A 15,392-nucleotide genomic window follows, 5' to 3' on the forward strand; every position below is an offset into this window, starting at 1 on the left:
GAGTTGCTCCATGACTCAATCTCGACGGCAGATGGCAGTAGTGCTCCTGAGTGCTCCGATGCCACAGGCCACGGCAATACGCCACGGTAAGGCAGGTGTGGTTGTGCGCATGTTAGGCCTCGGGGGGCGAGACAGTATCATGATGTGGCACGAGGCAAGCATAACCTGCTCCTGAGGGAACTAAACCGCTTAGTTGCCCGAGTCGTTTCACGGGTTCGGATTAGGGGCGGCCAGTCAGTTATATGAAGACCGACAGGAATGATGCATGGCCGAGTCGAGATCGGGCTCGTAGGGTGCCAAATGCCGTTGCCGCTGCCGAGGTCCATGAACTCTCTCGGACCAGATTGGAAGAAGGTCGCTTTGAGACTTTATGAAGCGCAAACCATGCCCCAGTTTTGTTCCGCGAGAGGGCCGCAAGTCGTGTTGTAGGACGGGGAAACGTCGCAAAGCTTGTGGTTTGGAAGAGACCGTTTGGCCTGTCAGTGCAGTCAATGGCATGGAATGGCACTAGGGGGGGAGCTTTGGCCACTTCTTCCCGCTGGATTACCGAGCTATAAAAAAAAACGGTACCTAATAGAACGGCACACGGTGAAAGTGGGTGCAAGTCCCTTATGCCTTCAGCGATCCGCGGGGTGCTCTCGGCCGAGTCTATAGTGGACCGGCCAGTCAAGACTGACCTGGGTGAAGCACAAAGCGAGGCTGTCCCATTGGTCCTCTCTTCGGCCGGCTTCAGCCTATTCTCCAGACGAGCAAGCGAGGCTTGACATTGACAGCACACCTCCCAAAGCTGCGACCTCCCAAACGCGGCGTTCGCCGACGTCATCACAACTTCGCCAAACATTTTTGGTTCCTGTGGCCTCGCCTCCCTTCGCATTACTCTATCGAACCAACCTTTTCGAGCATGCATACTAGACTCCATAGACGCCCATGATACCCCCCTTAGACTGCGACCCGACCGACTCCAAGTCGCCTTAATCCACCCCCCTATACGATGACCGAGCCCGCTCCGGCGGCCGCCCCCGGCGCTGCAACGACGACCACTCCGGCCCCGAAACAAACAAGCCCTGCGATCCCCGTTGGCTTGAACGAAGCATCTCTTGACTCGCCGACCTTTCGGTCTACCGCTCAGCATTTCGGGGAACACATTGACAACGTCGAGAAATGGCTCGACGACTATGTCCGCTCCACCTCCCGCGTCACTCGTGACATCCTGGCTCTCGAGGAGAGCGTCAACACCTATCTGTCCAAGATCTTCCCCCCCGCCGCGACAGCCGATGCCATTATCGACCACGATTACACACTGCTCGCTCTGCGCCGCATCAGCGATGGATCCAAGGAGTGGTGGACGCAGATTATGTCGACCGTGCGGAAGATGGATACCATTTCCGTCGAACCCATTCGTTCTTTCGTCGCCGCCGACCTGCGCTCGTTCAAGGAGGTGAGGAGAGTCCTGGAGCACACCCAGAGGAACTTTGACCAGGCCATGGCTCGTTATATGAGCCAGTCCAAGACGAAGGAGCCGTCTGCCATCCGCGAAGAAGCGTTCGCCGTGTACGAGACGCGCAAGGCGTACCTCAAGGTCTCGATGGATTTTTGCCAGCTCGCACCCCAGATCCGCTTCAGCTTGGACAAGCTCCTTGTTCGTGTCAGCTCCGACTTCTGGAAGGAGATGAAGCGGTCGCGCGACGCCGCTGCCGTGTCGACCAAGTGGGGCTCGGAGATGGACCGCATTCGCGGCTGGTCACGGGAGATGGAAACGACAGAGTTCGTCTTCAAGAGGGAGCTGCAGATCGCTCGCCGCGACATCGGGGAAAGTACCCTCCAGGCTTTCAAGCCATCCCGAGAGTTGGAGGACTATAGCGCGTCGACCGTTCAGTTCCTCGGTTCCAGAGGCCCCGTCAGTGTCCAGCCGCAAGAGAGCTCTGCCGTCGTCTCGGAGAAACAGGGCTGGCTCTTCCTCAAGACGCTCTATGGAAAACCGGCCAGGTCGAACTGGGTTCCTCGCTGGTATTATTGTCGGGATGGCATCTTTGGCTGGCTGATCAACGCTCCCCAAGGTGTCCTGCAAGGCGACGAGATTGGCGTTCTTCTGTGCAATGCCAAACCAGCCGTCGCGGAAGATCGCCGGTTCTGCTTCGAGGTCAAGACCAAAAGCCAGACCCTCGTTCTTCAGGCAGAGACCCAAAACCAGCTCACAGAGTGGCTTGAAGTCTTCGAAGTTGCCAAGAAGCGAGCGTTTGAGGCCAGCATGGACCGGGACAGCAGCTCTTCACCTGCTGGAGCCGACCCTGCCTTCTCCATCACGCCGCCCCCTCTTCCGGAGTTTTCAGCTAGATCCCTGGACGCGATGGTTGCGGGCGAGGAACCTGCACCACCAACCTTTGACAGGGCTGGAACACTTCCGGTTCCTGGGACAGAGAGCAACATGGCCGGCCGCGCTAGTTTCGACGTCAACGCCAGCGCCTCTCGTCGCTCCATCACCGCTTTGGGTCGGGATCTGGGCCGGGAAATGGTTCGTGAAGAGGGGGAAAGCAATCGCGACCATGCGGCGAGGATTATCCAGAAGCTAGATCTCCACCGAAAAGCGACCTTTGGAGCCGGTGCCGAGGCCGCGGTGGCGGCCGCTGCTGCACCGGGTAGTGGCGGCATTGCGGGCTTGTTAGCAAACCACGGTCACCTTCCCGGATACCCTTCTCCTCCCCAAGGCGGGTCAAAGAATTCGTCGAGCTCAAGATTACCTGCCCTGGACCCAGTCCATGGGACCTTGGCCCCTTTGACGCTGGCAAGGCCCCCTGCGGCGACCAACCTAAGCCGGACGGCTGTCATGTTCTCCGTGGACAGGGGCATAGGAGGGGACAATACTAGCCACATGCCCACCGCCGTCCTCGCCAACTACTGGGGAAGCAGTGCATGGAGTACCGTCTACGGGTCAAGCCCGGGCCGTCCTCGCACTCCCGGTCTGCTCGAAGAGAACCCTTTCGGAATAGTCGTCCGAGAGGTGGGCAAACCCGGAGAGGAGAAGCCCGCGACCCCCACAGCCGGACATAGGAAGACAGTCAGTGTCGATGCGAAGTTCAACCAGCCTCACATGCCGTTCAAACAGCCGGCCGAGACTTTCCCCCCGGGTTACCCGCCAGAGTTAAGGATCCAACATCACCAGTTCCGCATCCTCTTCCCTACCGTTCCCCTCGACGAAAAGCTTGTCCTCGTCTTCCGGGCTGCTTGGTCAAGCTCGACGGGTAAAGACTCACCATCACATGGACAGGGGCTTGCGGGTAACGGTCGGATTTACATCACCCCCGACAATATGTACTTTTACGGGCAGCAGCTGGGTCTCGTCGTCGCCTATGCCATCAGCCTCGACATCATCGCCGAGGTCACGGCAGCGCCTGGAAAGGAATGCGACTTCATCTTCCTCCACCTCGGCGAGGATGGCAACGAGACGGGATTCACCAGAATCACCATCAAGATATTCCTGGACAATCTCCCACTCCTGCATGCCAGATTGAACCTGCTCATCGACGACCTCCAGTCGGAGGAGCCCTTGGAGCTGTCAGAGCTCATCCGGGCCCTGATCAGCCTCGAATACGAAGATTACAGCAAACGCAGCCCGAGCGTCGAGAGCTGGGAAGAGGTTTCCTCCAATACGCCGTTTGACGATGGTACACACTCTGGCCGTCCCGCCAGACGCCAGAGCCAGTTTGGACCACGGCTTCGCGTGTCGGGCCCAGGCTCTCGGCATACTCCCAAGGTGCAGCTGCCCACGCATCCCGTCATTTTCGAACCCGAAGACATGCAGAGAATGGTGGCGGAACGACATTTCGAGATCAGCGCCAAGGCGTGCTTCCACGTGCTCTTTGGAGACAAGAGCTTCGTCTTTCCCAAGCTCTACTTTGAGCGGAGAGCGCAGCAGATTGCCCAGGGCCCGTGGGCGCTCGCAGACCACGGTCGGATGAAGCGGGAATTCCACTTTAAGTTCGACTACAAAGACATGATCGGTCGACCCAAGACGGTGGACGTCGTCGACAGCCAGACAATGGATATTTTCCAGGAGCATGTCACGTACGTCGTCACGCACACCAAGACGGCATGGCATCTCCCGCATTCGCAGGACTTCAAACTGGTGACCAAGGTTGTCATCACACACGTGGCCAAGTCCAAGTGCAAGCTGGCGATTTACACAAAGGTCGAATGGTCCAAGGTGCCGACCTTCTCCAAAAACCTGGTCGAGCGCCAGGCGCTGAACGATGCCGAGGGCGACGCTGAAGAGCTCGCGGACGTCGCAACTGACCAGGTGCGCAAACTGGGCCCGCACAGTCGAACGAAACGGGCAATCCAGGTCTACGGAAACATTGGGCAGCAGACTCAGGTCGTTGTGTTCTCGCCAGCCGACGCCGCGGCGTCCAAGAAGCAGCTTATCAAGCCGCGAACGCTGACCGCCATGTTGCTGGAGACGCTCCGCTCGTTCGGCGAGAGCGCGGTAACGTCGCTCATCATGTGGGCCATTGCGGCAGTGAAGACGCTCTTCAGCGTGGTCACGGCCCACAGGCTCATCCTTCTCGTACTTGCCGTCAGCGCGTTTACAAACATCGCGCTGACTTCTAAGGAGAGCTCGACGTGGTGGACGGAGAGGCGGGCAGCCAAGTTCATGGGCCGTGTCGGGGTTGGGCCGAACGTGGTGATGAGCAAGGCCATCTACATGGCAGACCTGGGCGAGGCAACGGGGGCGGTGGGGCACAACAGCAGTTGGCCCGCGGACAGCGCATGGCAAGTTGAAAGCGCGAGACTATGTGAGAGAACATTTACGCTAACAAACCGCAGTTTCAGCACTTTCCAGCTTGTCGCCAACGCCACCGATCTTGACGCGCCATACGAGGACGCAGGGTCGACATTGTCGTCGGCCACGAGCCGAGCAACGGCACGGCGGCTGCGGCGGACGCGGCAGCGACTCGGGTCGTACCGACACGACCTGCTCGTCGCGATGCGAATCGTCAACAGCATCGAGCGGGAGATGGTGCAGTCGGAGTGGGAGAACTGGCTCGCGGACGAGAACGTACGCTGCGACAAGCTCAAGACGGTCTTGGAGGAGAAGGGGGCGGACACTAAGGACAAGACCAAGACGAAGCGGAGCGGCAGCCAGAAGGTCATGACGGCCACCATGGACGAAGACAAGAAGGAGACGTTGCGCGAATGGTACGATACATACTGCGGGAGTTGTAAGATGGATCACCAGGCGTTGATGAGTGAGCGGAACTCGTTGGCGGGCCTGTAGAGGAGTTTGGGGGTTCGCATGGGCATTGGGCAATAGTGGAGGTTTTCGTCAACACTCACAGTCTACTGTTTTGTCTCCATTTAGGGAGGGATAATCATTGATTTTCGACATTTTACAACACACGTCCGAGTTCCCTCCTTTTGCGAGCATTGATTTGGAGGCATCGTGTGTAGACTGGAACCGTCGAACCAGATAGTGGTTAGATTACCAACAACTGCGGGGCATACATCGCTCGGGTGGCTGGATCGGGGCAACATAGAGGCTACTAGCTAACACCGTTAAAGGCGAGAGACTAGATAGAGGTCGCGTCCCGGCTATCACGGCCGGGCTCGCATAGGGGTGGATTGGACAGCAACTAGTGTAGACTGTACGATGTAGATCATGACGACGTGACAGGAATTGACTGTCTAGTATGTAGGATAGAAGAAGAAAAGGTCCCAGGCACAATTGGCATCAGTGACATCGTGCCTCAATCGCGTGTTCATACCCCGGATCAGTTTGCCCCAGCGGAGAAAGAGGGTGAAGATCTCACGTGCCTTTCGGCTCTGGAAAGTACGCGACAGGAATAGAAGTGGCCCAGGCAGATGGACCGACTACGTAAGATGAGAGAGAATGCGACGAAGCAACCCCAACCCCCCCTACCCCTCCATGTCGAGATGGATGTAGGTAGGTTGTGAAGACGTACAGTACAGGACGCAGGTAGTCGGGTGACAATTGCTTGGGCGACGTAGGTCGGCCGTCTAGAACGAGGTCTTTGTCCAGCGACAGAGAGAGGTGAGCCGCACTTGACTTCATCGGCGGGAAGCGGTCTCCAATGAGAGGGATCCGAGGAGACGGAGGTCTAGCCCAGAATACGCGTTTTCTAGACGATCGCTAGCGCCACGGACCCACTCATCGGCCGCCTTCATCGGGGCAGTGGATACCACGGCCACCAATTGGTGACGTCGGGATGAACGGGGGTAAGGAATGTCTCCCTTTTCGCTACCTACCTTACCTATATCCGTACTCGGCAAGGGAGTGTGGCCCATTTCTCAAGGGAAGGGTGCAAGGACATGGGGGTGACGTCAGCGCCGGGCTTCGGGTTGAAAAGTGCGAACCCGCGTAAGGGAAGGAGGAACAAGAGAGGAGCGGGAGGAGCAGGTTATTGTGGTTGGGAGCCTGGGCAACGATGCCATTCCCAAGGAAATGGGGGGTTCAGGTTTGCAGCAGGATTGCGCACGCATGGGGAGGGACAGAGAAAGAGTACAGACAGCATCGGGGTGCAAGAGTCGAGTCCCCCCGACAGAGAGACATGACGGGACTTGATGGAACATGGAGGAGCAACAGCTCCGCCCGAGGGGCCGATAGACGTCAGTCAGGAAGTAATAGCGAGTAGCGAGTACTCTGTACCTGCACTACGCAACTCACAGCACGAGGTCAGACCGCACCTTGATTCGTACCCTGTGAGTGAAACTCGGCATGCTGCGAACCCATGCCGTTGACGTTGTTCTTACTGTATCGTTAGTACCTACCTACCTACCTTGCTTTCAATTGTTTGCACCTTCAACACAGACAGGCACAACTGTGGCTTACGCACCACCCACCACATCCTCCCTCTCAACTATTCCCCCGACTTTTGTCCTTCTATTAAGCCACACGTGGGGCATCTCTGCAGGTCACTCTGGACCATCGAAGCTTTATTTCGTCCCCATTTTATTTACACCGCAGTCAACCACCCCTCCAACACACACTCAAGCAATCAATAAGCCGTTCGTCCCCATTCTCCTAACGGCATCTACCTTGCTTTCCCCACGACCACGAACAATCCCCCTTTCCCATCTTAGTGATCACAAACTACCCCTCGGTCACCTCCGGACCCCGAAGACGGTTCCAAATTAGCACCACTCGACTTTCGCAAATAACCCGTCCGCCTCCATACTGACTTGACGGTACGAAATTACACCATCGATCGGCCTTTCTCGGTTTCGTCGGGTGGCCTGGGCTATGACATCTTCTTAAAACACCATACACCCCAATATTTCCCCCCCTCGGCCGCCAACGCCAACCGCAACCCTTCGCAACACAACCGCGATGGCGCCGCATCACGAGCCCTTCAAGGGCCTCGCGCCTGTGAAATGGGAATCCGTTGCCCAGGAGGACCCCAAAGAATTCATGACGAAAGTGTTTGCCGACGCCCAAACTATCGTCGACTCCATTCCCGTCCCCGCCGTCGTCAAGCAGGCCACCGCCTCCCAAGGCCGCACTCGCTCCCACACCGATCCCCCGCTGCCCGTTGCCGACATCAATCGATCCCTCTCCCAGCGTTCCACCGGCACCGCCCTGCGCCTGTCTCAGGATCTGTCCAAAGAGTGGAAGGAGGTCAAGGTCAACGCGAGGGACAACCCGCTCGCCATCAACGTCTACAAGCTTGCCTCCAAGGACGGTAAGGGCAGCTGGTTCGCCCGCCGCAGCGTCCACGACGGCCTGACTTTCGAGAAGTGGAAGCTCGGCCTCGAGAGGGAGTTTGCCGAGTCCATGAAGGCCCAGAGCGGCCCTGGCGCCGGCGCCATCCGCGGCATTGGTGCCGAAAAGCGTGTGGTGCACGAGGTCGTCGAAGGCTCTGGAAAGATGGAGGGTGAGCTTCGCCGACACACCATTGGCAGTAATGATGCCGTTGGCTGACAATATCCCCCTCGCAGTTTTCCAATTATCGGCGCAGTTCCCGGGCCCGACCGCTCCGAGAGACTTTGTGACCCTGCTCCTGACTTCCGACTTTTCCGGCAACGCCCCGCCAGAGTCCGGCAAGCGCCCGCTCAGGACATTCATGATTGTCTCAAAACCCTGCGTACACCCCGAGTGCGCCGAAAGGCAGGGTTACATCCGAGGCCAATACGAGTCGGTGGAAATCATCCGCGAAATCCCGTCCGACAAGCCTGCTGCCATCACCCGTGCGCGTTCCTCCATTGACCTCAGCCAAGAAGGCGCAAAGGAACGGCAGGCGGTGGCCGAGTCCATGGGCAAGGAAGCCGTCCTCCGCGCGGCGAAGAAGGCGGCAGATGGCGACGGCCGCCACCGCGGCACATCTGTCGACAGCGCCCCAGCCAGAAACGACGCTGCACACACTGGCGAGGGCCTCGAAGATGAGGGAACGAGGTCGATTGAATGGCTCATGGTCACCCGCAGCGACCCCGGCGGCAACGTGCCCCGCTTCCTGATCGATCGAGGTACGCCTGGAGGCATCATAGGAGACGCCGGCAAGTTCATCAAGTGGATGTCTGCCAAGACTGCCGATGACTTTGCCACCTCGGACACCGAGCAGGAGGAGGTCAAAGAAGGCGCCAAGCAAGCCGAGGACAAAAAGGAAGCCTCCCCCGTCGAGGTGGCTAAACAACCAACATCAAATCTGGTACCTGAACCTTCGGCACAGACACGGGACAATTCCGTCCCCAGCAGCAATGGACTATACGGCATCATCTCCGGAGCGTTCGGTATGGCCAGCTCCGTGGTAGCGAGCCGCATCCCGGACGGTTACGCACTGCCAGGCATATTCCAGACCCCGAGCACCACCGGCTCAATAGCCGAGGAAGAAGGGGAGGAGGACGACGACGACACGAACGAAAGCGACACCTCGTCGATTCGGAGCTTCGCCTCCGCTGTCGAGAAGACGGATGAGGGCGAGGCCGTAACGCCGCCTCCCGAGATCACCCAGCCCGACACGCTGTCGCTGCACTCGTCGGGCTCGGGTGCCGGTTCCCTCCAGGGGTCCAAGACGTCCTCGCACCACGAGAGGGAACTCAGGAAGCTCCAAGAGCGCCGTCAGAAGATGCAGGACAAGATCAACAAGATGCAGGAGCGCATGTCCAGCAAGCGCGACCAAGACTCGCAGAAGGAGGCGGCGAACTTGGCCAAGTTGCGCGAGAAGCACGACAGGGAAATGACCAAACAGGAGGAGAAATACAAGCGCGATCTGCAGCGTCTCGAGCAGCGCCGCGAGCAGGAGCAGCGCAAGGCCGAGGAGAAGCGCCGGAAGCAGGCTGAGAAGGAGGAGAAGAGCAACCTCGCGCTAGAGCTCGAGCGTGTCAGGACCGAGCGGGACGTCGCGCTCAAGGAGATTGACATCCTCAAGGAGCAAATCGGCCAGCTACAGAGTCAGAACACCATGCTCGTGGTCAAGATGGGCAAGTTGGGCGGGATCAAAAGGCAAGACTCGTCGCTGAGCGTGCCCGGAGAGAAGGTTGCCCACACGGTGTCCAACTAAACACGCGGGTGTTTGGGAGGGGCGTGAAAGACTGGCGATCAAGGTAATCAACCCCGCATGAGAGAGCAAGGCAAGTCAGAACAGGATACCCAGCGCATTACGCGAGAAGAAGTGAGGAGGTGGAGGAGGAGGAGGGGGAGGAAGAGATGAGAATCGAGATGACAAAAAGCATCCAACGGCGTCGGGGCGTCATAGCCTTTTTTTCTTTCCTCTTTTTTTTTTTTCTTCATCTAGCCATTGGTTTTTGAGTGTCACATTTTCTCAATTCTATTCTAGAAAAGCATTGTATACGAAGCATATCTAAACCAAAACTTGAACACTCTACAACTTTTGATCTTCCACATGACCTGGGAAAAAAGAGACAAAAAAATCTTGGTTGTGTCTCCATCCCCCCTCCCTGTCCCGTCTGCGTCACGAGTGAGACATCGGCCCCGTTCTACCCTAGACGACCGCCTCGTCGAGCAGCAACCCGTGGAGCCTCGCGCGCTGGCCCGCGCTCCGGAACCGCTCCAGCTTGCTCCTCAGCAGCTCCGATCCGGCCGCGCCTGCCCTGGCCAGCGCCGTCGCGCAGAGTAGGATGCGCGCGCAGACGGCGTAAACCTCCGGGTCCGAGGCCCAGCCTAGGGGTCCGTCGTCGGCGGCGATGTCTCGATCGGCGGGGGAGGTGATGTCCAGGAGGGAGTCGAGGCCGGCGGACGTCCATTCCGTCAGGGCGGTGGACGAAGAAGAAACCGCGGGCGACGAGGGGGAGAAGACGTCCTCGAGGACGGCGGCCCAGCGGTTCGACTCGCGGACCTCGTCGATGAAGAGGTTCTGCTCCTCGATGGCGAAGAGGGAGTCATCGAAGCGGAGGGCCTTTGCGAGCTGCGCCCCCGCGGGCTCCCACGCGTCTGCCCCGTCCGGCGCCGCATGGCCCGTCAGGCGGGCGGCCAGCAGGTTGTGGAACGCGGGGGCATCGCGGTAGGTGGCGGCGATGCGGGTCAGCAGCCTCGAGGCGGCGTCCAGGGGCGCGAGGGGCTGCGTGAGGATGTGCTTCGCGGAGACGGAGGCCAGGTCGCGGACCTCGTCGTCGTCATCGTTGAGGGCGTCGTAGAGGGCGACCAGGGCGGGTAGGTAGGCCGCTTCGCCGTCGGCGGTCGGGAGCGGGGACGCCGAGGAGAAGAAGGAGGCGAGGGAGGCCGTCGCGGCGATGCGGGTGTCGAAGGGGCGGGAGTCGAGGAGGGCCGAGGACATCATCCGACCCCATCCTGCAAGGGATTCCGTAGGAGCCGACGACGACGGGGAGGAGGAGGAGACGAGGGTCGCCATGATGGGGCCGCTGACGCGGACCACGGCGTTGGAGAGGTTGGGGTTCATCGTCTTTGAGGTGAGATCCTGCCAGAGCTCGGTGAGCTTCTCCGGGGACGGCAGGAGATGTGCGAGGGATTGCTCGGTGTTCGAGGATGAGAGAACGAGGTCGAGGACCTCGGCGAGGTTGTCGAGGGCCGCCGCGCGGGAGTCCGGGTGCGTCGTGGAGAGGGCCACGTCGGTGTACAGCGTGGCATAAGATGCTGCCGCCTCCGGGGTGAGGCGCGGGTGGTGGATCGCGGCGAGGGTCTCGAGCGTTGTGATTGTCGCCTCGACGCTGGTCGTGCTTGTCGACAGAAGGATCTCGCGGAGGGACGCGGCGGCAGAGGCAGAGGTGGAGGTGGTGGCAGTTTGCGTTGCATGGACCGCGGCGACGGCGAGCTGGGTGCGGAGGAGAGCGCTCTGCGGAGGCCGAGCGGTGGACTCAGAGGTGGTGGTGGGTGAGGAAGACGGGTGCGAGAGGGCGAAGAGAGAGATGAGGTTCTGGACTTCGAGGTACGCGGCGCGGATGTCCGGGCAGTTCCCGAAAGATTCCGGGTCGCTGGGCTCGATCCTGCTGAGGATCTCAGCCAGGCGCGGGATGGCGGACGCCAGCTTTTGCGGGGCGACGTCGGATAGCCGCTCGAAGACGGCCTTGACGGTCAGCAGCGCGCCGTGGATGTGATTGTTCCTGCTTGCGGGTACAGCGGCCAGCGAGGCGTCAACGATGGCGGCGGCGGCGGCGACCCAGTCGTCGTCCTTGAGCAGGAACGAACACAGCGCTCGCGCGGCCATCTCGCGGACGTGCCAGACAGGACTGGCAAGGTAGCCAGCAACGAGGTCGTAGAGCTCGTCGCGCGAGGCGTCGGGGGGACCGGCGCGGCGGACGATGTCGAGGGCCGGGAAGACGGACTCGGCTGCGATGGTGCTGCCTAGGGTGGTGGGCTTCATGACCTCGCGGCCGGAGCGGAGGAGGTTCAGGAGCACGCTGGGCAGGATGGGGTATTTGTGGTACTGCAGGCGGGTGGTCTTGCCGTCCCAACCGGCCTCGAGCGTGGCCTTGCTCTCGTTCGTGCCGAAGAGGTTGTCGAGAAGGGAGCGGAGGAAGAGGAGGCCACAGTTGCGGATACCCCAGCTGGGTAGGATGTCAGGGGGGGAACCGAGAATGAAAGAAGGGCGGGGGCTTCGACTTACACTTCCGACTTGAGGCTGCTGGCCGCGAGCTCGAGGCATTGCGGGATGTGAGGCGCGGACTTGCCGAGCTGCGTGATGAAGGAGCTCTTGAAGATGTCCTTGAGGCAGTTGAGGGCGTGCACCTGCGGCAGCTTGGAGCCGTCCGACTCGGAGTTGTAGGCGGGCTTCTGCGCAATCGTTACGAGTTCCTCGATGACCTTGTCGAAGGACGGCTGCGCGGCGTTGGCGGAGATTATACCCGTAACCATGGCCGGGATGCCGGCAGAGCGTCGAGTTGTAGAGGCCTGAGCGAAGATGCACTCCTTGGTTCCCTGTAACGGGAGTGAACATTTTGATGTCATGGTATTACAACGGAAATAGGGGGCCGCGTACCTTGTACCAGATATCGAGGAGTGTTTCGCCTCCCTCGTGACTGGCCTTCGAGTCGTCTAGGTGCTTGACCAGCTGGCAACACGTCGCGAACGATAGCGAGACCGTGTTGAAGGCGCCGCGGTGTCGTAGGCTGGACAGTTGGTCGAAGGTCAGGGAGCCGACGGTGGCGAAGAGCTCCGTCGAGGGGCGTAGTATTCCCTCCTTGGCCTTGGTCTTGAGCGGCAGGACCATCACACGCATCAGGGCGCTGGGGGGGTACCGTCAGTTGTGCCTTCTAGTCTCGAGGCGGTACCACTTACCTTGACTCATGGATGGCACGGAAGCTGTAGCTCAGCAGGTCCTTCGTGTCGAGGCCTTCGAGGTCCTCCAGCTCCTGCGGCAGATGGCCCTCCGGAGAGTCATCGCAGAGAATATCCCTGACCGCGGCCCAGATACGTTGGCAGCACTTGACGATGCGGTCTTGGAGGACCGACATCGCTTCGAGGTCGGATGGTGAGAAGCTCATGTCGGCAGTGGCTTGCCAGATGTAGCTAGTATGGTCAGTCGATTTGACCAAATAGACATTCCACTTGGCCCGTACTCACCGAAGAGAGGCGAAATAGCCGTGAACAGGCGCCTCCAAGACGGCGTTGCCAAGATCGGCCTCAGCAAATGCGAGCTTGTTCTCAAGCAGATCCGCCAGCTTGGAGATGTGCGCAACCTGCACGTCCCTACCGTCGTAGAACCTGAAGAGCAACTCGTTCGTCCGGGCAACACCGTCGGCGTGGTCGGCGCGGGCCGTTTTCCGCGCGATATCCTCGGCCCTCAACAAGAACTCCTCGAGCGTGGGCGAAACACCCCGAGTGCCGACGAGACACTTGAAGCGCTCGTCGGCGAACAGGCTCTTCAAGACGCCAGTGGCATTTTCTCGCACGTCGTCAAAGGGGTCCATGATGAGGTCGAGAAGCGTGCGCGTCCACTTTTCGTCGAAAAGGCTGAAGAAAAGAGTCTCATCCTCCTCCGTCTCCCAGGTCTTGGCGAGGTCGGCCTCGAGCTTAAGGATGAATGCGACCGCTCTCAACGAAGTGAAGTGACGCTGGAAGGACGCCGTAGGGATCAACTCTGAGCGCAGGAAGCCAATGTACCATGCGAGGAACTCCTCGTGCTGCTTCAAGCTTTCCCGCAGCTTGTCTTCAGGCCAGAACAGGATATTGGTGCGATGGTTCGCCTGTTTTGGCGGCTTGGGAGGGGCTTTTGGTGCACCGTTCGCGGCGGCGGCCCCGTCGAACGCCTTGAGACGAGCCAAGCTCTTGTGGAGGATGAAGATAGCACCTCTGTTCCGCTTGAACATATCTTTCAACTTGCTCAGCACCTCCATGCGGAACTTGGCGTCCGACTCTGAAAAGTACGTGGGGAGGTGGATCTGTAAGAGACGGAGGGCAACTGGAGAGTAGGGCCTCGTCGTCGAGGGAGAGGCGATGATGAGAGACAGCGCCAGCGAGCGCAGCTCGTGGGAAGGATGCGAGAGCACTCTCTCGAGGACGGTCTCTTCCAAAACTACCGAGGAGGACTCTTCCCTGTAAATGGCACCTTCGTCGATTGTACATTAGTAATGGTGCTCATCACTCAGGGGGGTTCACGGGACATACCAGGCTCCTCAACCATGCCGACCTTCTTGCCCACCTCAAGCACAGCAAGGTTCAACTGGGCCAACGTGTTCAGCTCCGCGACGGCGGAACCAGACGCAGACCACATGCTGTTGATCTGCTCGAGGATCTGGACCGAGTCCTTGCGCTCGTCCTTGAACAGCGGGAGGAAGACATACGTCTTGATACCCTCCAGGAGGGACGGCGTCTTGGAGATGGCGGCCTGCACCCAGCGGAGCCACGTCTCGACGCTGAACTGCTCGGTGCCAGCGGCTTGCGGGTTCTTCAACGACCGCTGCCGCAGGGCCCTGAAGATGGTGACGATGAACTTGCCTGCGGTGGGGCAGACGTAGTGCATGGTCATCCAGTCGAGCATCTGCCCAAAGAAATCCTGCCACAGAGCGATGTCGGACTCCCAGCTGCACGACGGCTGGGTGCGCCTATAGCTGTCGGCGATGTCCTCGACGGTGAAGACGGACTTGGACGCAAAGTGGTCCATGGCCTTGAGCGACGACTTGAGCAGGGGCTTGGTGGACTGCGGGCCGATGATGGAGATGAGGGTGTCAAGGACGGTGGTCTTGACGGCGTCGGCGACGGCCCGGTCCGGGTTGCGGCGAATGAGAGACGGCAGCAGGTCGAGGACCAGCTTCATGGAGCGGTGCTGCTCCGTCTCGTTCCACTTGATGAAGAAGTTGAACAGCCGCAGGCTGGGCTGGTCGGAGAAGGCCCATTGGCGCAGCGCCGGCTTGTCTGACTTGGAGCTCTGCTCGACGAATCCGCAGAGCTTCACGCAGGAATTGCCTGAGACGCCCTTGGGCTGGGCGGCCAGGGACAAGAGGTGGTCAAACACATGCTGGGCTGTACTAAACAGGGGGGGAGAAGAAGGGGGGGAAATGTTAATTCATTTTCTACAGTTGCAATACGGGGAAGGGGGGGTTGGAAGGGCTGGAATTTTCTCTTACGAAGTCCATGACTCCTCCGGCTGTTCTTCAACCCATTTGAGCAAGTCACTCGGGTTGACGAAGCTCTCGTACTGGGGGGCCGTATCCTGCTTCATCGCTTTGTCATAACTTGGAGTTGATGAGATGCACGGCGAGTGACTATGAAAATTGGATGAGGGGCACCGAGGGGCACACCGAGGGGCACGGGGGTGGTGTTGTTGCTGCTGCTGCTGCTGCTGCTAGGTACCGACAAGCCTGTACGCAGCAGGGGTCCAATTTTTTTCCTCCGGCGTGTAAGTGGCAGGCCGGCGTGCACCCAAAAGCCTGATGCTCCTACGGTTCTTACATAAAAAGTTTTATTTGGGTTAATACTGGCAATAGCAAAATAAAACCAATGAAATAAATTACCACTGCAATCAGATTAA

At 59.4% G+C, this 15,392-nt stretch overlaps 3 protein-coding genes across 3 annotated transcripts; 2 read left to right on the forward strand and 1 right to left on the reverse strand.

The window, feature by feature from the left end:
- Positions 1-991: 991 nt before the first annotated feature.
- On the forward strand, positions 992-5,272 carry CH63R_02421 (PH domain-containing protein; the record flags this gene model as incomplete). Its single annotated transcript, XM_018297396.1, has 1 exon — positions 992-5,272. One exon carries the CDS (start codon positions 992-994, stop codon positions 5,270-5,272), a length of 4,281 nt encoding a protein of 1,426 aa, XP_018162212.1.
- A 2,070-nt stretch (positions 5,273-7,342) lies between these two features.
- Positions 7,343-9,509, forward strand: CH63R_02422 (uncharacterized protein; the record flags this gene model as incomplete). Its single annotated transcript, XM_018297397.1, has 2 exons — positions 7,343-7,886; positions 7,951-9,509. 2 exons carry the CDS (start codon positions 7,343-7,345, stop codon positions 9,507-9,509), a joined length of 2,103 nt encoding a protein of 700 aa, XP_018162213.1.
- A 441-nt stretch (positions 9,510-9,950) lies between these two features.
- CH63R_02423 (Heat repeat protein) lies at positions 9,951-15,083 on the reverse strand (the record flags this gene model as incomplete). Its single annotated transcript, XM_018297398.1, has 7 exons — positions 9,951-11,970; positions 12,030-12,340; positions 12,402-12,648; positions 12,701-12,931; positions 12,986-13,970; positions 14,030-14,889; positions 14,989-15,083. The coding sequence occupies 7 exons, from the start codon at positions 15,081-15,083 to the stop codon at positions 9,951-9,953; spliced, it is 4,749 nt and encodes a 1,582-aa protein (XP_018162214.1).
- Positions 15,084-15,392: the final 309 nt, after the last annotated feature.

The sequence above is a fragment of the Colletotrichum higginsianum genome, chromosome 2 (assembly GCF_001672515.1).
Source record: "Colletotrichum higginsianum IMI 349063 chromosome 2, whole genome shotgun sequence".
Classification (NCBI taxonomy): Eukaryota; Fungi; Ascomycota; class Sordariomycetes; order Glomerellales; family Glomerellaceae; genus Colletotrichum; species Colletotrichum higginsianum.